The 17,469-nt window shown below is 40.1% G+C and overlaps 1 protein-coding gene across 1 annotated transcript in view; it reads left to right on the plus strand.

Annotated features, from left to right (window-relative positions):
* The window catches only part of LOC132826765 (ATP-binding cassette sub-family D member 2-like), a 98,280-nt gene that overhangs the window by 31,578 nt on the left and 49,233 nt on the right, over positions 1–17,469 (plus strand). The window contains exons 4-5 of the mRNA XM_060842948.1: positions 1,527–1,695; positions 3,564–3,658. Coding sequence (XP_060698931.1) covers positions 1,527–1,695; positions 3,564–3,658 — 264 coding nt within the window. The remainder of the gene's footprint in view (positions 1–1,526; positions 1,696–3,563; positions 3,659–17,469) is intronic.

Genomic DNA, 17,469 nt, shown 5'->3' on the forward strand with positions numbered 1-17,469 from the left:
GTGTGTTTAACAATCCCTTAAGTGTGGAAATGGCCATCTGGGTCAACAAGACAACACCAACACTCCGAAGAGCATCCCACTTACCCTGTAACCCTGTGTGTCCCATGGCTGATGCACCTGACCTACATATCCCTAAACACAATAGACAATTTAACATGACCATTCCATCTAATTTGTGCATCTTTGGACTGTGGAAGGAAGCCAGAGCACCCGGTGGAATCCCATGCAGACACAGGGAGAATGTGCAAACTGCACGCACACAGTTGTCCAAGGGCAGAATTGAAAATATTAACATAGGTTGGCAAAATTGACGACAAGCAGTTTGTGCAGTAGAACTGGATGCAAATAGTGAGTTTAGGCAGATGCCCTTCAACAGTGTGTCAAGTTTGCTGATGTATGTTGTGTCATTTGGGCAGTATTGCTTCAATAGTTGATCATTTGGAATCACCTGTATGCCAGGGATTTTCCAAAGAGCATTGTCAAGAATCCTGGAAGGGAAATGGGGGAACAATTTGCATATGGATGACACCCTAATTCAAAGTTAATTGAAGAAGAGATACAACCAGAAGTTCAGGCTGTTCAAAACGCAGACCTTGTACTAAATGAGACATGTTAATTTTGGAGACCAACAATTACATTTCTAGGATGCATATTCTAAGAACAAGTTTTCTTGGTGGACCCCAACAGTCATCAGAAATGTTTTGGTATCAGAATACGGAAACTATGTCCACACAAGCTAGAGTAAGAGTTTTGCTTGGAGACTGAATAGAGATGAACAACCAAACAGGAGGCACGAGCAATTATTTGGAAATGTTAAAGATGAAAGGGAAAAATGTTAAATTCGTTAATGATTCTAAAGACTGTTTAAGTAAAAGTAAACTACTGGAATATATCGATCATCTAGGCAGAAGTGTGGAGAAATGTGATGTAATGAGTTTCATGTAGATCAGACATCAGTAAGAGAGAAAATCACTCTCGCGAGTGAACATGTGAAAAGAATGTTATTTTTGATAATGTGATATGTGCAGATGTAAATAGAGAATGTATCAGTACAGAAATGAGGAACTTGCAGCTTCGGTGAAAGTGCATGTGTGTCTGTAAACCAAAATACTCCAGGACAATATCTCAATATACAAACTGCACTGTTAGCTTAAAGCTCAAGATGAAGCATTCTACATACTACTTCATGAGTTACCAACACATTGACTAATTGTAACAATGTTGTGGCCCAGTGGCAATAAAATGGTGGCAAAATATTCACTTTGAATTACTGATGGTAACTGACATTCTTCAGTAATAGTATTGAAGGCTACTGGGGCTGCACAAGTAATGACCTGCAGTACATCCTGTCCTTGGAACTTGACACAATTGTATACAATGGTGTTAGATGTATTATTGTGGAAAATCCTTCCCGTGTGAAAACAGTTCAGTAAATCATACACCATACTTTAAATGAATCTACTGTTTTGTATCCAGATCAAAAAGGTCCTGTGTTGAATATTTTCTATATTTTTTTAACTTGGTAGATCACTGAGTTGGCAGGCTACACAGCCAGAGTGCACAACTTATTTTCTGTTTTTGAAGAAGTTCAGAGAGGAATATACAAGAGGTCCACAATCAATCAAGAAACGGAAACTGACTGCACCAAAGTAGCTAAACATGGATTCCACATTGAAGTTCCTTCAGAACAAAAAGGTAATCATTGTAAATGAGCATGGTGTTCAAACAAAATATTAGTTTTTTTCAGTTTTGTGTTAATTTCAAATTTTAAAATGTTGAAATTCAAATATATAACTCTAAATTACCAATCAGAATGCATAATTCACAAATATTATTTATGGTTTACTGTTGAACCATTTGGGCAATATGGCTTGAATTTTAACCATAATTTTTGTGTTATTCAATAAACTAGTTGCTGAGACTGCAACACTCAACTTTACACTCCTGCATATCTCTGATAGTCTTTCATTCTTTTGATAATCAAGAATCTATCTCCCTCTGCCTTAAAAATATTTAAAGATTTTTCATCCACTACCTTTTGTGGAAGGGAATTCCAAAGACTGTCAACCCTCCAAGGAAAAGAATATTTCCTCATCTCTGTTTTAAATGGCGATCCCACCCTTAGTTTTAAACTATGTCCCCGAGTTGTAGATTCTTCCACAAGAGGGAACATGCTTTCCACATTTTCCTAGTTAAGTCCCCTCAGGATCTTATAAGTTTCACTTAAGTCACATCTCACTGTTTTACATTCCACAGATTACAGGTCTAACCTGTTTAGCCTTTCCTCATAAGACAGCCTGCTCATTCTCTATATTGGTCTTGAAAACATCTGAACGGCTTCCAACACATTGACATCTTTCCATAAGTATGGTGACAAGTATTATGCACTGTACTCAAGATAACATCTCACTAATGGACTGTATGACCTTCCTATTCTTGGATTAAATTCTCCTTGCAATAAGCCACAACATTCTATTAGTGCTTTGGATTACTTGCTGTATCTGCATACTAACCTTCTGTGTTTCATGCATTCACATACTCGGAAGCGACACGGAGACACAGTGGTTAGCACTGCTCCCTCACAGCGCCAGAGACCTCAGGCAACTCTCTGTGTGGAGTTTGGACATTCTCCCCGTGTCTGCCTGGGTTTCCTCCGGGTGCTCCGGTTTCCTCCCACAGTCCAAAGATGTGCAGGTTAGGTGAATTGGCCATATTAAATTGCCTGTAGTGTTAGGTGTAGGGGAATAGATCTGGGTGGGTTGCTCTTCGGAGGGTCAGTATGGACTTGTTGGGCCGAAGGGCCTGTTTCCACACTGTAGGGAATCTAATCTAATCTGTCTGTATCTCAGAGTTGTGTAACTCTCACCATTTAAAAGGAATGCAAATATCTATTCTAAATGTTCATATAGCAAAGTTCGTGATAAGATTCCCTTTGTTGAAGCAACAAATATAAGTTAACAGATAAATGTGAAGTACTATGCTGTGGGAAACAGCAGAATCTGTTTAAAATTGAATTTTCAGTGGAGCAAAGGAAGACACATCTAGGATTTCCAACTGATATTTAAAAAAGAGAGTTTAAATGAAAACTAACATACTAAAAGTGTATTGGGGCTGAATTCATTTTAAAAAGCAAGGAAATTATGAGGAACCTACAGAAGGCTTTGAATGGATAGCAGTTATAACACTGCACCACATCCAGAGTTTGGAAATGGTAGAATGGGGAGTAATAAGAATGATGTGAGGAAAGAAAACAGCTACGATGGGAGATGTTCTGAAAAAGTGTAGCTATATTTACAATTATGCAAATATTTCAGAAAATAATGAAAGATTTAATTGGTTGATATATTGGTAACGAGGCCATCAATTTGAGCTCATACAGAAAGAAGAAACGAGTGATTAAGTCAGATATTTTCAAATGAGGAATTGCATAGCTAGGAAATACTTGACTGCAATGGGTATTGAAGTTAAGTCGAGCATGATCAATGACCTTTCATTAGATGCAAGCATAATGGTTTTCTATGCTGTTTTGTGAAATGCTTTCATTATTTTATTTTACCTGTTAGGACAAGTTATTGACGTTGATGTAGGAATTATTTGTGAAAATGTCCCAATTATTACCCCAAATGGAGAGGTTGTCATTTCCAGTTTAAATTTTAAGGTAAGCTTTAAATATTAAAACCAAACATATTTCACGTAATGTTGATTAGACTTTACTGTTGTATTTTTCTACATTACAGAAACATTTGTGTACTATTTATAGACATTCAACTGCAGCTTCACACTTGGTATTTGTACAAACATTAAGGAGTCAATTAACCATTGCAAACTTATTTCAAACATGAAGAAAGTCAGAGTTTTTAAAGCATGGAAGCCCCCAGACCATTAAGTTCTGGCTGGCCATCAAATATCTATTTATTCTATCCAGCACTTTCCACTTTCCAGCCCTTGGCCTATGATCTTGTATGCAATGGCATTTCAAGTGTTCACCTAAATAGTTCCTCGATATTTTGAAGGTTCCTGCCTCTACTGCTCTTTTGTATGCAGTGAGTTCCAGATACCCACAATCCGCCGGGTGATTTTTCTTCCCTTTGGTGCCTTCTAAACCAGCTGCTCCTTGCTTTAAAGTAGTGCCCCTGAGGTATTTACCCCTCTACTAAGAGGATAGGTTTCTCCCTCTTTACCATGTCCATGCCCCTCAAACTTGGTACATCTCAATCAGATATCCTGTAAGCCTTCTCAGCTGTAGCGAAATTACCCCTGCCTATGTGGTTTCTCATCATAGCTAAATTGCTCCAGTCCAGACAATATCTTGGTGAACCTCTTCTGCATCCTCTCCTGTATAGTCTCATTCTTCTTTCAGTGACCAAACTGCACACAGTACTCCACCTGTGACGTAACTAATGTTGCATACAGTTTCATTATAACCTCATTGCTCTTGTATCAATGTCTTGATTAACAAAGGCAAGTATCCCAAGTGCCTTATTAACCACCTTATCCAATTGCCTTCAAGAATCTGTGGGCATGCACAGATTCTCTGTACTGCTTGAGGTACTGCCATTCAATGTGTACTTCCCACCTTGCCAGTCCTCTCCAATGCATCACCCCTCACTTTTCAGGATTTAGGTTCTTTGTCCACTATTCTGCCTGTCTATAATGTTGTGTACTTTAAGGTTTTCCTCTGTGCTATTTACCACACCATCAATTTTCATGTCACTGTGAACCTACTAATCATACTTCCTACATTCATGTTTAGATCATTAAAATATTTAACAAACAGCAAGCGGACTTGCGCTGAGCTCATGGGATGTCACTGGATACAGGATTCCAGTCACAAATACCATCATCCTTTGCTTCCAGCAACTAAGTCGTTTTGGATCCAATTTGCCAAATTGCAATGGATCCACTAAACTGTTAGGTTCTGAGCTAGTCTGCCATGTGAGACATTGTCACAAGCCTTACTGATGTCCAGAAGACTGCATCAACTGCAGTAGCCTCAGCCACACACCTAATCGTCATCTTGAAAAATTCAGTAAAAATATTAGACATGGTCTCTCCTTACAATGCTATGCTAACAGTCCTTATCTCTCCAAGTGGAGATTAATTTGTTCTTCGGACAGGTTGTTCCTCAACAAGTTTTAGACTCTAGCCTGTTGTTTCTTACTTTATCCCAGTCATTCTTCTTGAATAACGGTAGTACATCAGCAGACTTCCAGGCCTGTGGCTCCCCTCCTGTGGCCAGTGAACATCTGAAAATTAATGTCAAGAACCCCTGCAATCTCCTCCTTTGCATCCCACAGCAACATGGGATAAACCTTATCTGGGTTTGAGGATGTATCCACTTTCAAGCCTGTTAATCTTCTAATACCTCCTCTTTTGGTATTCATTCAAATATATAATTGATGGTACTCCTGTGATCAGAAAAAGATATAGAAATTAAATAATTTATGGAAAGACGTTAGTAATGTAATGTAATTATTAACAAAACATTTTCTCACTGCAGAAATAAAACATACCAATTGACATCTTGGAAGAAACTACTATAGTGAGAAAAGATAATCCCTGTTGTTACAAATAACATTATATAGTTTTACAAGCTCACTTTTGAATATTTCTGCACAGTTAGTAGTAAAAGGTTGAAACTTGTGTATGTATTATGAAAATGTGAAGATAACCACACAAACAGCGGCGTGGTTAATGCCAACAAATGTAATCTAAATTTTATTAAGCAGAGACATAATACAACTGAAACATTAGTTTGGTAACGAAAAGGAAGTTGTAATTTTGTTAGGAAATGGGAATCTGGTCATTATTTGTTTGATGTAGTGAATTAGATTACCAGTGCATGATGTAATTGTGTTAAGGGAGAGAGTATATTCTTCAGGTTCTGATGATATCTCAGTCTTTCAGTGGGGAGACACCAAAGTAGTTAACCATCTCCCTGCAAGAGGAAGGTGAACAAGCATCAGAACCTCTCCTGAGGGAAATAGTACCGATGAGGAGAACCTAATTACGCTCCCTGTTGAATATAGAGATAATATATAGTCAAAACAAAAACACACAGCGTTTCAGTAAGAAATGCTTCTTCAAGATCTCTGTGCTTCACCAATATAGCCCCTTAAGTATTCCAGATTTTAATCACTCCACCATTGGAGCCATGCCAGAATTTGTTCAGAGCACAATAGGACCTATGCTGTAGAATTCACGACCTGTATTAGTTTGCCTCTACCATCATTTACTCTGAGATATACCTGGAAATCTACTTCTTTGACCAGCTTTTGGTCTAAAATCTCTTTTTATGGCATGACATCAAATTTTGCTGAATTTCTCCTGCAAATACCTTGGGACATTTTATTATATTGAAGTAATTAGTTTTAATGATCCTGAAATTTACCCTGTAAGTGCAAGTTTTAAAAAATAAAATCATTCTTAGGATGTGGGCATCACTGGCTGGGTCAGTATTTTTTCCTGTCCCTAGTTGCCCTTGAGAAGGTGGGGGTGAGTTGGCTTCTGCTGCCTTTGTTCTTCACAATAGAAGCAGTCTGGGTTTGAAAGTTGCTTTCTGAGGAGTTTTGGTGACTTCCTACAGTGCGTTGTATAGATGGTACATGCTGCTGTTCCTGAGCATTGGTAGTGGAGGAAATGGATATTTATGGATGGTACTAAACAAGTCGGTTGTTTTGTTCTGGAATATGTCAGACTTGAACACCTTTCCAACATTAAAAAAGACTCATTAATCCTGACTGTCTGTTTTCTGTTAAAAACTCCTCAATTCCTGCTCATATATTACCACAAGTGCCATGAGCTCCTGTTTGTGTGATAATCTTTCATGTGCCATCTTAGCGAATGCCTTGTAGAAGTCGAAATATGTGACATGTCCCAATTCTTCTTTATTAACAATGTTGTATCCTCAGAAGAACTGTAGCAAATTTCTCAAGCATGACTTCTAAAGTGGAAAGGATTTCCCCTCTTTCCATATCTGCAGTGATCAGACAAGATTGAAGTTCCCTTGTTCATTTGTTTTATTCAACCATACACAAGGGGAATTGCATGCTTCAGAAGATGATGCATGATTCATTGATTAATTACACCGGGTTATACTGTTTCCTGCATTCAAGGGTTGGTTCAGATATCCGGTTACATAAGTTGGCACACAACCTCATTACATTATCCAACGGCATTTAATTTTATCTACATCATTGCATTGCTTCTAATTCCATTTAACACTCTAGTTATATTCTGCAGTATCTCTTAACCACCTTTGTGCCAGCTAAGTAATGATAACATATTGGTCTTAAACGGTGCTAACAACTTGTATATGAACATTGCTAGATTTTCTCCTTAATTTCCCGAACAAAATCACTTCAATTTTGATCATATTAAAATTTTCTAAATGTCATTTTATTTCTTCTAGAATGGACTTCAGCATTTTTCCAATGACAGATGCTAAGCTAATTGGTCTAGACATCCCAGACCTGATTTCTTTTGTTTCTCCATTGACAGTCCTGATGGATCTCACAGTCCTTTGCAGTAGATAGTTGTATTCCATTATAGCAGTGTTAACATTTTTCTGTTACCTGCTGATAACAAGGATTTGATGCAGTTTCATTTTTCCTATTTCAATCCCTTTCTTAAATATGGATGTCACTTTTCTGATTTTTCAGGCCACTGGGATTTCTGAGATATTTTGACCAATGGCTCCGCCTTTCTGCAGCTACTTGCAGAAAGTGCTTGCATGCAGAAATCCTTGCATGCAGACCTTCAGTTCCTGGTCACCTGCCTGCCTTTAGACACATCAGTTTGTTAAATAAAGGTGTTTAAATAAGTGAGGGCAGAGTTGGTTTGAGGGAAAACTGGGTAAGGAGTTCAGCAGAAAAGATGATTGAAGAACAATGGCAGATCTTTAAGAACGTTGTTTGTGACTCACAGCAAAGGGAAACCCCAGTGAGAAAGGAGGACTTTAAAAAGGAAATAAACTAACTATGGTTAACTAAGGAAGTCAAAGATCATATCGGATTGAAAGAATAGATATCTAAAAGTTGTGGACAAACCAAAATAAAGGAAGAAAATAAACTGTGGGCAAAGAAGCAAGTAATATGAAAATGAACAGTAAAGCCTTGTTTAAATAAACAAAAAGGAAGAGAAAAGCCAAAGTGATCAAAGGCCCCTGAGAGAACAAGACTGGAGAGATGATAATCGGAATTAAGAAATGACAGAGCAGTTAAATAAATAATTTTCATCAGTCTTCATGGTAAAGGACATTCCAAAAATGCTAAATGATCAAGGGGCTAATAAGTGTGAGAGGAGGAAATAAACACAGCTACTCACAGCTAAATGGTCAATTAGTCTGTTGGACCTGATTGCTTCCACGATTTTAAAGAGAATAACTGCAGAAATACTGGATGCTCTGATGGTAATCTTCCAAAAATTCTTTGTGTATTGTGGACTGTCACTATAAATGTCTGATGACACAATGCAATGATGGCATTATTGACTATTTTGGGTGGAAAACAGCTGAGTCTAACTTAGATGCCTATAGAGTAAAACATGGCCATAATAAAACTTCTGCAACTTAATATTGTACTTCCTGGTTCTTCTTGGAACTGAACACAAGAAAAACCTGACCATGAAATTTTAAACAGCTTTGAATTCCACTGGATCCATCCATTGATCCATTTTAAAAACAAAAGAATCATGATCCTCACTACAGATCTCAAAAGTGCTTTGATAAAAAGAGGAACAGAAGTTAAAAGATTTATTCACTGCCTTGAACCTGGTACAGTCAACAAAACAAAACATTCTCCCAAGGAGAGGTGAACAGCGCAGAAGAAGCTTTACATTGGCTCCAGCATGAGGGAACACTAAGGAACAAATATGAAGAGAAATGTTTTGAGCTGGGGATGTAGATTCCATAGGTGTGGCTGGGGTGTTAGGTGGTGCAGGCATTTTCAGCAATAAATGAGTAGAAGTGAAGTAGTTCTAAAATTTTTATCGTACATTGTGCTATGCAGCCAGGAAAGTTTGGAACCGAGGCCTGTCTGATAGCAATACAAAGAGCTAGGACTGCTGGGAATGCAGTATTTTGCTTAAGCTAACAAAATTGAAGCCAATAGGAGCAAGGTTCCAAAATGTATGAAGGAATAGTAAAAATCTGTCAGAATTATTTTTCACCAAAACCATTGGTGATCACAAAAGGGTCAGATTCCAGCCAGCATGACAATGAGTCTATCACCCAGTTTGTAACAATTTTGTACAAGCTATCAGAAATCTGCGAATTTGGGGATAACTTAAGTGGTTCCATTAGAAACTGGTTTAAGATGTGAAGCATTCCAGGAAAGATTATGAAGGAAGGAAACATAAACTTAAAGCAGTAGAAATAGCAGTTATGAACTAGCAAGGAAACTCAACAGTTAAGCTCAAGTATGTGAGTTAACAAAATGGCAACTGAGAGTCAAGCATCAGTGCAGACTCAAAACTGCCATTGATGTGAAAAGAAGTGTCACACAGCAGAAAATTACTGGTATGAAGAACCTGTGTACAGAAACTGTGGGCAAAAGGGCACATTAAATGGGTGTGTTTGAGGGGAAAAAATAGGAACAACAAGCAGTAAAAGTACAGAACCTAAAGAGTAGGAAGAAAGTCAACATGTACAATGCCCCAGTCCAGAAAGAGCTATTATTAAACATACAAGCCATTGCTGGTGATGTCAATGGATACTGGGTTTATTCCCTTACTCATTGGCAGACTGGTAAGAATGGATGTGGACCCCAAAGCAGTGGTCTTGTTGATACCTGAAAATATGTTACTAGAAGCAGCTAAGTCTCATTAGGCAGCCCTCAAAAAGTGAGGAAATATGAGGAAAGATTATTATAATTTTTTAAAAATCTATCAACTATTTAGGCTGTCTTGTGTGTTCAGGGCTTACACAAGTCCTCTTCAAACCTGAGGCACCAGAACCTAAGAGTGCATAGCCAACTATGGCATTTTTGGTCAAAACGGAGTCATAGAGTTTTTACAGCAAGGAAAGAGTCCGTTAAGCCAATTGTGTCCATATCATCAAAGATCCATCCAGTTCATCCCAAATATTACAAACCTTTTCAAGCTGTGGCACAATTTATTATGCCGCAACAAGAAATTGAAACTGGAAGATGAATTTGAAAGAGCCTTTAATCAAACCAAAGAGTCTTTACTCAAGTCTGAAGTCCTGATCCATTTTGACCTTAAGTTATCTTTGCAGCTAGTATGCAATACATCACCATATGGAGTGGGAGCAGCTGTTTCTTGGATATAACCCAATGGTTAAGGTAAACCAATAGCTTTTGCATCAAGATCATTAAAGCAGAAATGAACTCTGCATATATATGAGAAAAGCTCTGGGAATTAATTTTGACATTAGATGATTCCACCAGTGCCTCTCTGGCTGGGGCTTTACCTTATTAATAAACTATAGACTATTTACGACAATATCTGGTCCTTGTACACAGATGCCTTCTCTAGCAGCAAGCCATAAGCAAAGGTAGGCATTGTTGCTAACAGTTCACATGCATGCCATTTAGTATTAGGATTTCCGATTCTCTAGATTGCTTTTGCCAAATGAGTCGATAACGAATCGGTCTTGTGGAGACTTTTTCTACTTCAAACAAAAAGATCACTCTGATAATGGCTGGACAAGTTAAGATGTACACGAGAAATGATCCACTACAATCAGTGATTAACGTAAGACTTTATGGCAAGATCATGGAACAATCCCAGAACTGAAGCCATATGTCACACGGAAGTGGAACTAACTGTATGAGCAGGATGCCTCATGTAAGGACTGAAAGTCATCACTTAACACGTTTTCTTAGTTGTGATAATATCGGCTACACAAAAGATAATGTGGCATTGTCAGAATGAAGAAAATAGCCAGAAGCTCTTTTTGGTGGCCAATACTCAACTCTGAAATTGAAGAGAAGATGGGAATATGTGCAACTTATGCAAGAATTCACAACCTTTCTCCATTCATCCTGTTACATCCATGGAAATCCCCAGAATGCAGTGGAAAAGAATCCATATTGATTATGCAGGACCTCTAGCTACAATTGGAAAAAGTCCAATTATTCTGATGATGTGATCTTTGTCTCTGCCAGAAAAGATTACTGATCTTCAAAGATCCTGGATCCGTGATGTATAGAACTAGTAACAAGGTTAATAAACTGATTAAAGGACTCATTGGTATAGCAGTTTTTTTTAGAAACAGACGCACAATACATCATCAAATTTAGCAACAAAACAGAAAGAGATTTGTGGAGACACAAACTGACGTTTGTATGCTGGTATCAGATTATGTTTTCCATGTAAGAAAATAGGATGGAATATGATAGCGTATGTCCAGTGAGGAGTAATGCTATACTCTCACTAAACTTAGCATGTATGCTGCAGGTTTTCTCTTCAGTAAATCAGATAACTACATGTAAAGTCAGTAGCAATTTTTCAGAATAAGTGGTGTGATGAAATCCATTTTTGTAACTTTGTGCGATATGAATTCTGAGCTGCAGCTATGGAAAGGAAATCAGCTGGAGAATTGAAAATGTTTGCTGCGTTCAACTTATTTTTCTAATCATTCTGCTCAGGAGATGTTATTACACACCTCTGGAGTAGGTAAGAGTTGAAAGCGGGCCTCCCAGTTCTATACAGTTCTGCCTAGGAACAGTGCAGCACATTGTGAAGTTTCCAATAAGTCACGCAGAACAGTTCAAGGCTTCTTAAATGGTCAGTTTTAACCAGTTTTTCAGAGAATGAAGCAGAAAGTTGCTATCTTCAAGCTATTAGTCAGTCAGGTACTCAGGAGCAGGGGGAGGAGGCTTCATCCCAAAAAAAAAATGCTGCTGTAACAGTTAATGGCCAAGTAAAGTCTGCAAAGCTAGTAGGTGTAGCTAAGAATTTGAAGTAGGGCTGCAGAAAAGCCTTGGAACTGTGCGCTCTGATGAAGACTGTGAGCCACTTGTAATAATTCAGTGTGTCTGGGGTTATTTGCTTGAAAGAACATGTTGAAACTTTTGTATGTGAAGAGTATTGTTCAAATGTTTACTTACCCTTGGCAAGTCCAGAATTTTTGCCCATCACTAATTGCTCTTGAAAAACTAGTGATGAACTGCCTTTTGAAATATGACAAGCTGCTTCATGAAGATGTTCCTGCAGGGGATGCTTGGAAGGAATGGTATTACATTTCCATGTAGCAGCAGTGTGAGACTCACAGATACTTGGAAGTGAAGGTTTTTCATGCATTTTTTTTTGCATTGCCCTTCTAAGAGGGTAGAGGTCATGGACTTGGAACAAGCTGTCAAAGATTCCTGCCTGAGTTGCTGCCGTGCATCTTGTAAATAGTATGCATTTATGCTCAAGGCACAGGAGTTGAAAGTTTAAGTTGGTGATAGGAATGTCCATCAAGGCATTGCTTTGTTCTGAACAGTGTAAAACTTCGATATCCTATTGGATTGCACTCAGTCAGGCAAGAGGAGAAGATTCCATTCCTCTCCTGACTTTCCTTTATATATGATGGTTGTTAGACAGACTCTTGGTGGCAATTATCATTACTGCTGCAAATGTGTTGCTGGTCAAAGCACAGCAGGCCAGGCAGCATCTCAGGAATAGAGAATTCGACGTTTCGAGCATAAGCCCTTCATCAGGAATAAGAGAGAGTAGCCAAGCAGGCTAAGATAAAAGGTAGGGAGGAGGGACTAGGGGGAGGGGCGATGGAGGTGGGATAGGTGGAAGGAGGTCAAGGTGAGGGTGATAGGCTGGAGTGAGGTGGGGGCGGAGAGGTCAGGAAGAGGATTGCAGGTTAGGAGGGCGGTGCTGAGTTGAGGGAACCGACTGAGACAAGGTGGGGGGAGGGGAAATGAGGAAACTGGAGAAATCTGAATTCATACCTTGTGGTTGGAGGGTTCCCAGGCGGAAGATGAGGCGCTCCTCCTCTAGCCCGTCGTGTTGTTATGTTCTGCCGGTGGAGGAGTCCAAGGACCTGCATGTCCTCGGTGGAGTGGGAGTGGGAGGGAGAGTCAAAGTGTTGAGCCACGGGGTGATTGGGTTGGTTGGTTCGGGCGGCCCGGAGGTGCTCTCTGAAGCGTTCCGCAAGTAAGCGGCCTGTCTCACCAATATAGAGGAGGCCACATCGGGTGCAGCGGATGCAATAGATGATGTGTGTGGAGGTGCAGGTGAATTTGTGGCGGATATGGAAGGATCCCTTGGGGCCTTGGAGGGAAGTGAGTGTGGAGGTGTGGGCGCAAGTTTTACATTTCCTGCAATTATCATTAGATTAGATTAGATTCCTCACAGTATGGAAACAGGGCCTTCAGCCCCACAAGTCCACACCGACCCTCCGAAGAGTGACCTGCCTTTCCCTCTGACTAATGCACCTAACACTGGGCAACTTAACATGACCAATTCACCAGGCCTGCACGTTTTTGGACTGTGGGAGGAAACCCGAGCACCCATGCAGACACAGGAAGAATGTAAACTCCACGCACACACTCGCCGAAGGCTGGAACCGAACCTGGGACCCTAGTGCTGTGAGGCAGCAGTGCTAACCACTGAGCCATCGTACTTACTGATCATGTGGTTTGAGTGTTGCTTCATACTTAATCATCTCAATAGGTGCAGGAGTAGGCCATTCAGCCCTTTGAGCCTGCACCGCCATTCAATATGATCATGGCTGATCATTTTTAATTAGTATCCTCTTCCTGCCTTATCTCCATAACCCTTGATTCCACTATCTTTGAGTGCTCTATCCAACTCTTTCTTAAATGAATCCAGAGACTGGGCCTCCACTGCCCTCTGGGCAGAGCATTCCACACAGCCCACCACTCTCTGGATGAAGAAGTTTCTCCTCATCTCTGTCCTAAATGGTCTACCCCGTATTTTTAAGCTGTGTCCTCTGGTTCGGCACTCACCCATCAGCGGAAACATGTTTCCTGCTACCAGAGTGTCCAATCCTTTCATAATCTTATATGTCTCAATCAGATCCCCTCTCAGTCTTCTAAACTCAAGGGTATACAAGCCCATTCGCTCCAGTCTTTCAGTGTAAGGTAATCCCGCCATTCCAGGAATTGACCTTGTGAACCTACGCTGCACTCCCTCAATAGCCAGAATGTCTTTCCTCAAATTTGGAGACCAGAACTGCACACAGTACTCCAGGTGTGGTCTCACCAGGGCCCTGTACAGCTGCAGAAGCACCTCTTTGCTTCTATATTCAGTTCCTCTTGTTATGAAGGCCAGTATGCTATTAACCTTCATCACTACCTGCTGTACCTGCATGCTTTCCTTCATTGACTGGTGTACAAGAACACCGAAATCTCTCTCTACTGCCCCGTCACCTAAATTGATTCCATTTAGGTAGTAATCTGCCTTTCTGTTCTTGCCACCAAAGTGGATGACCATACATTTATCCACATTAAACTGCATCTGCCATGCATCTGCCCACTCACCTAACTTGTCCAGGTCACCCTGTAATCTCCTAACATCCTCATCACATTTCACCCTGCCACCCAGCTTAGTATCATCAGCAAATTTGCTAATGTTATTGCTGATACCATCTTCTATATCATTAACATATATTGTAAAAAGCTACGGTCCCAGCACGGATCCCTGCGGTACCCCACAGGTCACTGCCTGCCATTCTGAAATGGAGCCGTTTATCACAATCCTTTGTTTCCTATCAGCCAACCAATTTTCAATCCAATCTAGTACTTTGCCCCCAATACCATGCGCCCTAATTTTACTCACTAACCTCCTGTGTGGGACTTTATCAAAAGCTTTCTGAAAGTCCAGGTACACTACATCTACTGGATCTCCCTCGTCCATCTTCAGAGTTACATCCTCAAAAAATTCAAGAAGATTAGTCAAGCATGATTTCCCCTTCATAAATCCATGCTGACTCTGTCCTATCCTGTTACTCCTATCCAGATGTGCCGTAATTTCATCCTTTATAATAGACTCCAGCATCTTTCCCACCACTGAGGTCAGACTAATTGGTCTATAATTTCCTGCTTTCTCTCTCCCACCTTTCTTAAAAAGTGGTATAACATTAGCCACCCTCCAATCCTCAGGAACCGACCCCGAATCTATCGAAGTCTGGAAAATAATCACCAATGCATCCATGATTTCCCGAGCTACCTCCTTCAGTACCCTAGGATGTAGACCATCAGGCCCTGGAGACCTATTAACCTTCAGACCTAACAGTCTCTCCAACACCAAATCCTGGCAAATATAGATTCCCTTAAGTTCAGGTCCTTCAGCCACTGTTACCTCAGGGAGATTGCTTGTGTCTTCCCCAGTGAACACAGATCTGAAGTACCCATTTAATTCTTCTGCCATTTCTTTGTTCCCCGTAATATATTCCCCTGCTTCTGTCTTCAAGGGCCCAATTTTAGTCCTAGCCATTTTTTTTGCCTTTCACATACTTAAAAAAGCTTTTACTATCCTCCTTTATATTATTGGCCAGTTTACCATCGTACCTCATTTTTCCTCTGCGTATTTCCTTTTTAGTAATTCTCTGTTGCTCTTTAAAAGCTTCCCAGTCCTCAGTTTTCCCACTTATGTTTGCTATGTTATACTTTTTCTCTTTTAATTTTATATGTTTCTTAACTTCCCTCATTAGCCACGGCCGCCCATGCCTCCTCCTGGGATCTGTCTTCTTTTTAGGAATGAACTGATCCTACAACTTCTGCATTATACACAGAAATATCCGCCATTGTTCCTCCACGGTCATCCCTGCTAAGATATTGCACCATTGAACTTTGGCTAGCTCCATTGTTCCCTTTATTCAACAGAAGTACTGTCACTTCCGACTGTACCCTCTCCCTCTCAAACTACAGATTGAAGCTTAATGTATTATGTTCACTACTTCCCAATGGCTCTTTCACTTCGAGGTCTCTGACCAATTCTGGTTCGTTACACAATACCAGAATTGCCTTCTTCCTGGTCGGCTCCAGCACCAGCTACTCTAAGAATCCATCTCTGAGGCACTCCACAAAGTCTCTTTCTTGAGGTCCAATACCATCCTGATTCTCCCAGTCTACCTGCATGTTAAAATCCCCTGTAGTAACATCTTTGCGACAGGCCAATTTCAGCTTATGATTCATCTTACATCCGACATCCAGACTACTGTTTGGGGGCCTGTAGATGACTCCCAAGAGGGTCTTTTTACCCTTAGTATTTCACAGCTCTATCCACACTGACTACATCCCCTGACTCTAGGTCCCCCTACGCAAGGGACTGAATATTCTCCCTTACCAACAAGGCCACCCCACTCCCTCTGCCCGTCAGTCTGTCCTTACGATAGCACGTGTAGCCTTGAATATTCATTTCCCAGGTCCTGTCCACTTGAAGCTGCATCTCACTTATCCCCACAATATCGTATCTGCCAATTTCCAAAAGAGCCTCAAGCTCATCCATCTTATGTCTAATGCTTCGTGCATTCATATATAGTACTTTTAATTTGTTACAGCTCTCACCCTTCCCATCAACCCCTATTTCACTCAACCTTACAGCATGATCCCTTTTCGAGTTTTCTGCCTCATTGATACAGTTGTCTTTCTTGACTTCTCTTGTTCTAACTTTCCCTTCAATTTCTTTTTTAAACATCCAGTTTGTCCCCTCCCCCCTCCCCCCACCCCCACTGCTTAGTTTAAATGTAGCGGTGTTGCAGTAGAAAACCTGCCTGCCAGAATGCTGGTCCCTAACCTATTAAGGTGCAAACCGTCTCTCTTGTAGAATTCATGCTTACCACAAAATATACCCCAGTAATCCAAGAACTTAAATCCTCAAGACAGAGTACCATTCAGCTCTTCCTGCGTACGGACATAAACTGATTCATTACCTCCAGAGTTGAGTGGAACTGAACACTGCAATCATCAGTGGACATCTCCATTTCTGACCTAATAAATATAAATGTTGTGAAGGATAGAATACGATTAAAGCAGCTTAAGCTGTTGTTTACTTGGCCATTTTACCACTTGGTAAAAATTCTGTGCTAATTTGTGTCAGATATGACCCATACCAGAGAAGATTCTAATGCTAAAATGTTCCGTGTTACAATGTAATTTTGACATCCGCTGCAAATGTAATTACGTCCAATTTTCAGGATCATTTGCATTTAAATTAGCTCACAAAGACTAGTATACTTTCAGGCTACTATTACTCCAATCTGTTGCTATGTCTAAACTAATTCAACATGTCCTTTGTACAAACATATCTTATCATTTGGCAGCTTTAGAATTGCTGGGTAATAGAAAAACTAGTTTTCCGTTCTGGTCAATGGAGGTCTTATAAAAGACAGCACACCTTGCAAGCAAATTCTATTTTTAAGGTTTAATTCCACAAGCTTTCACCAAATATTGATGACATTAATATTCCAAAGACTTTGTTGTTTTGATTTTAAGCCCTCCCTTTTATTCTAATTGAGAAAAGTGGAGCTCCTTTATGTTGCATTAC

Source organism: Hemiscyllium ocellatum, chromosome 23 (genome assembly GCF_020745735.1).
Source record: "Hemiscyllium ocellatum isolate sHemOce1 chromosome 23, sHemOce1.pat.X.cur, whole genome shotgun sequence".
NCBI lineage: Eukaryota > Metazoa > Chordata > Chondrichthyes > Orectolobiformes > Hemiscylliidae > Hemiscyllium > Hemiscyllium ocellatum.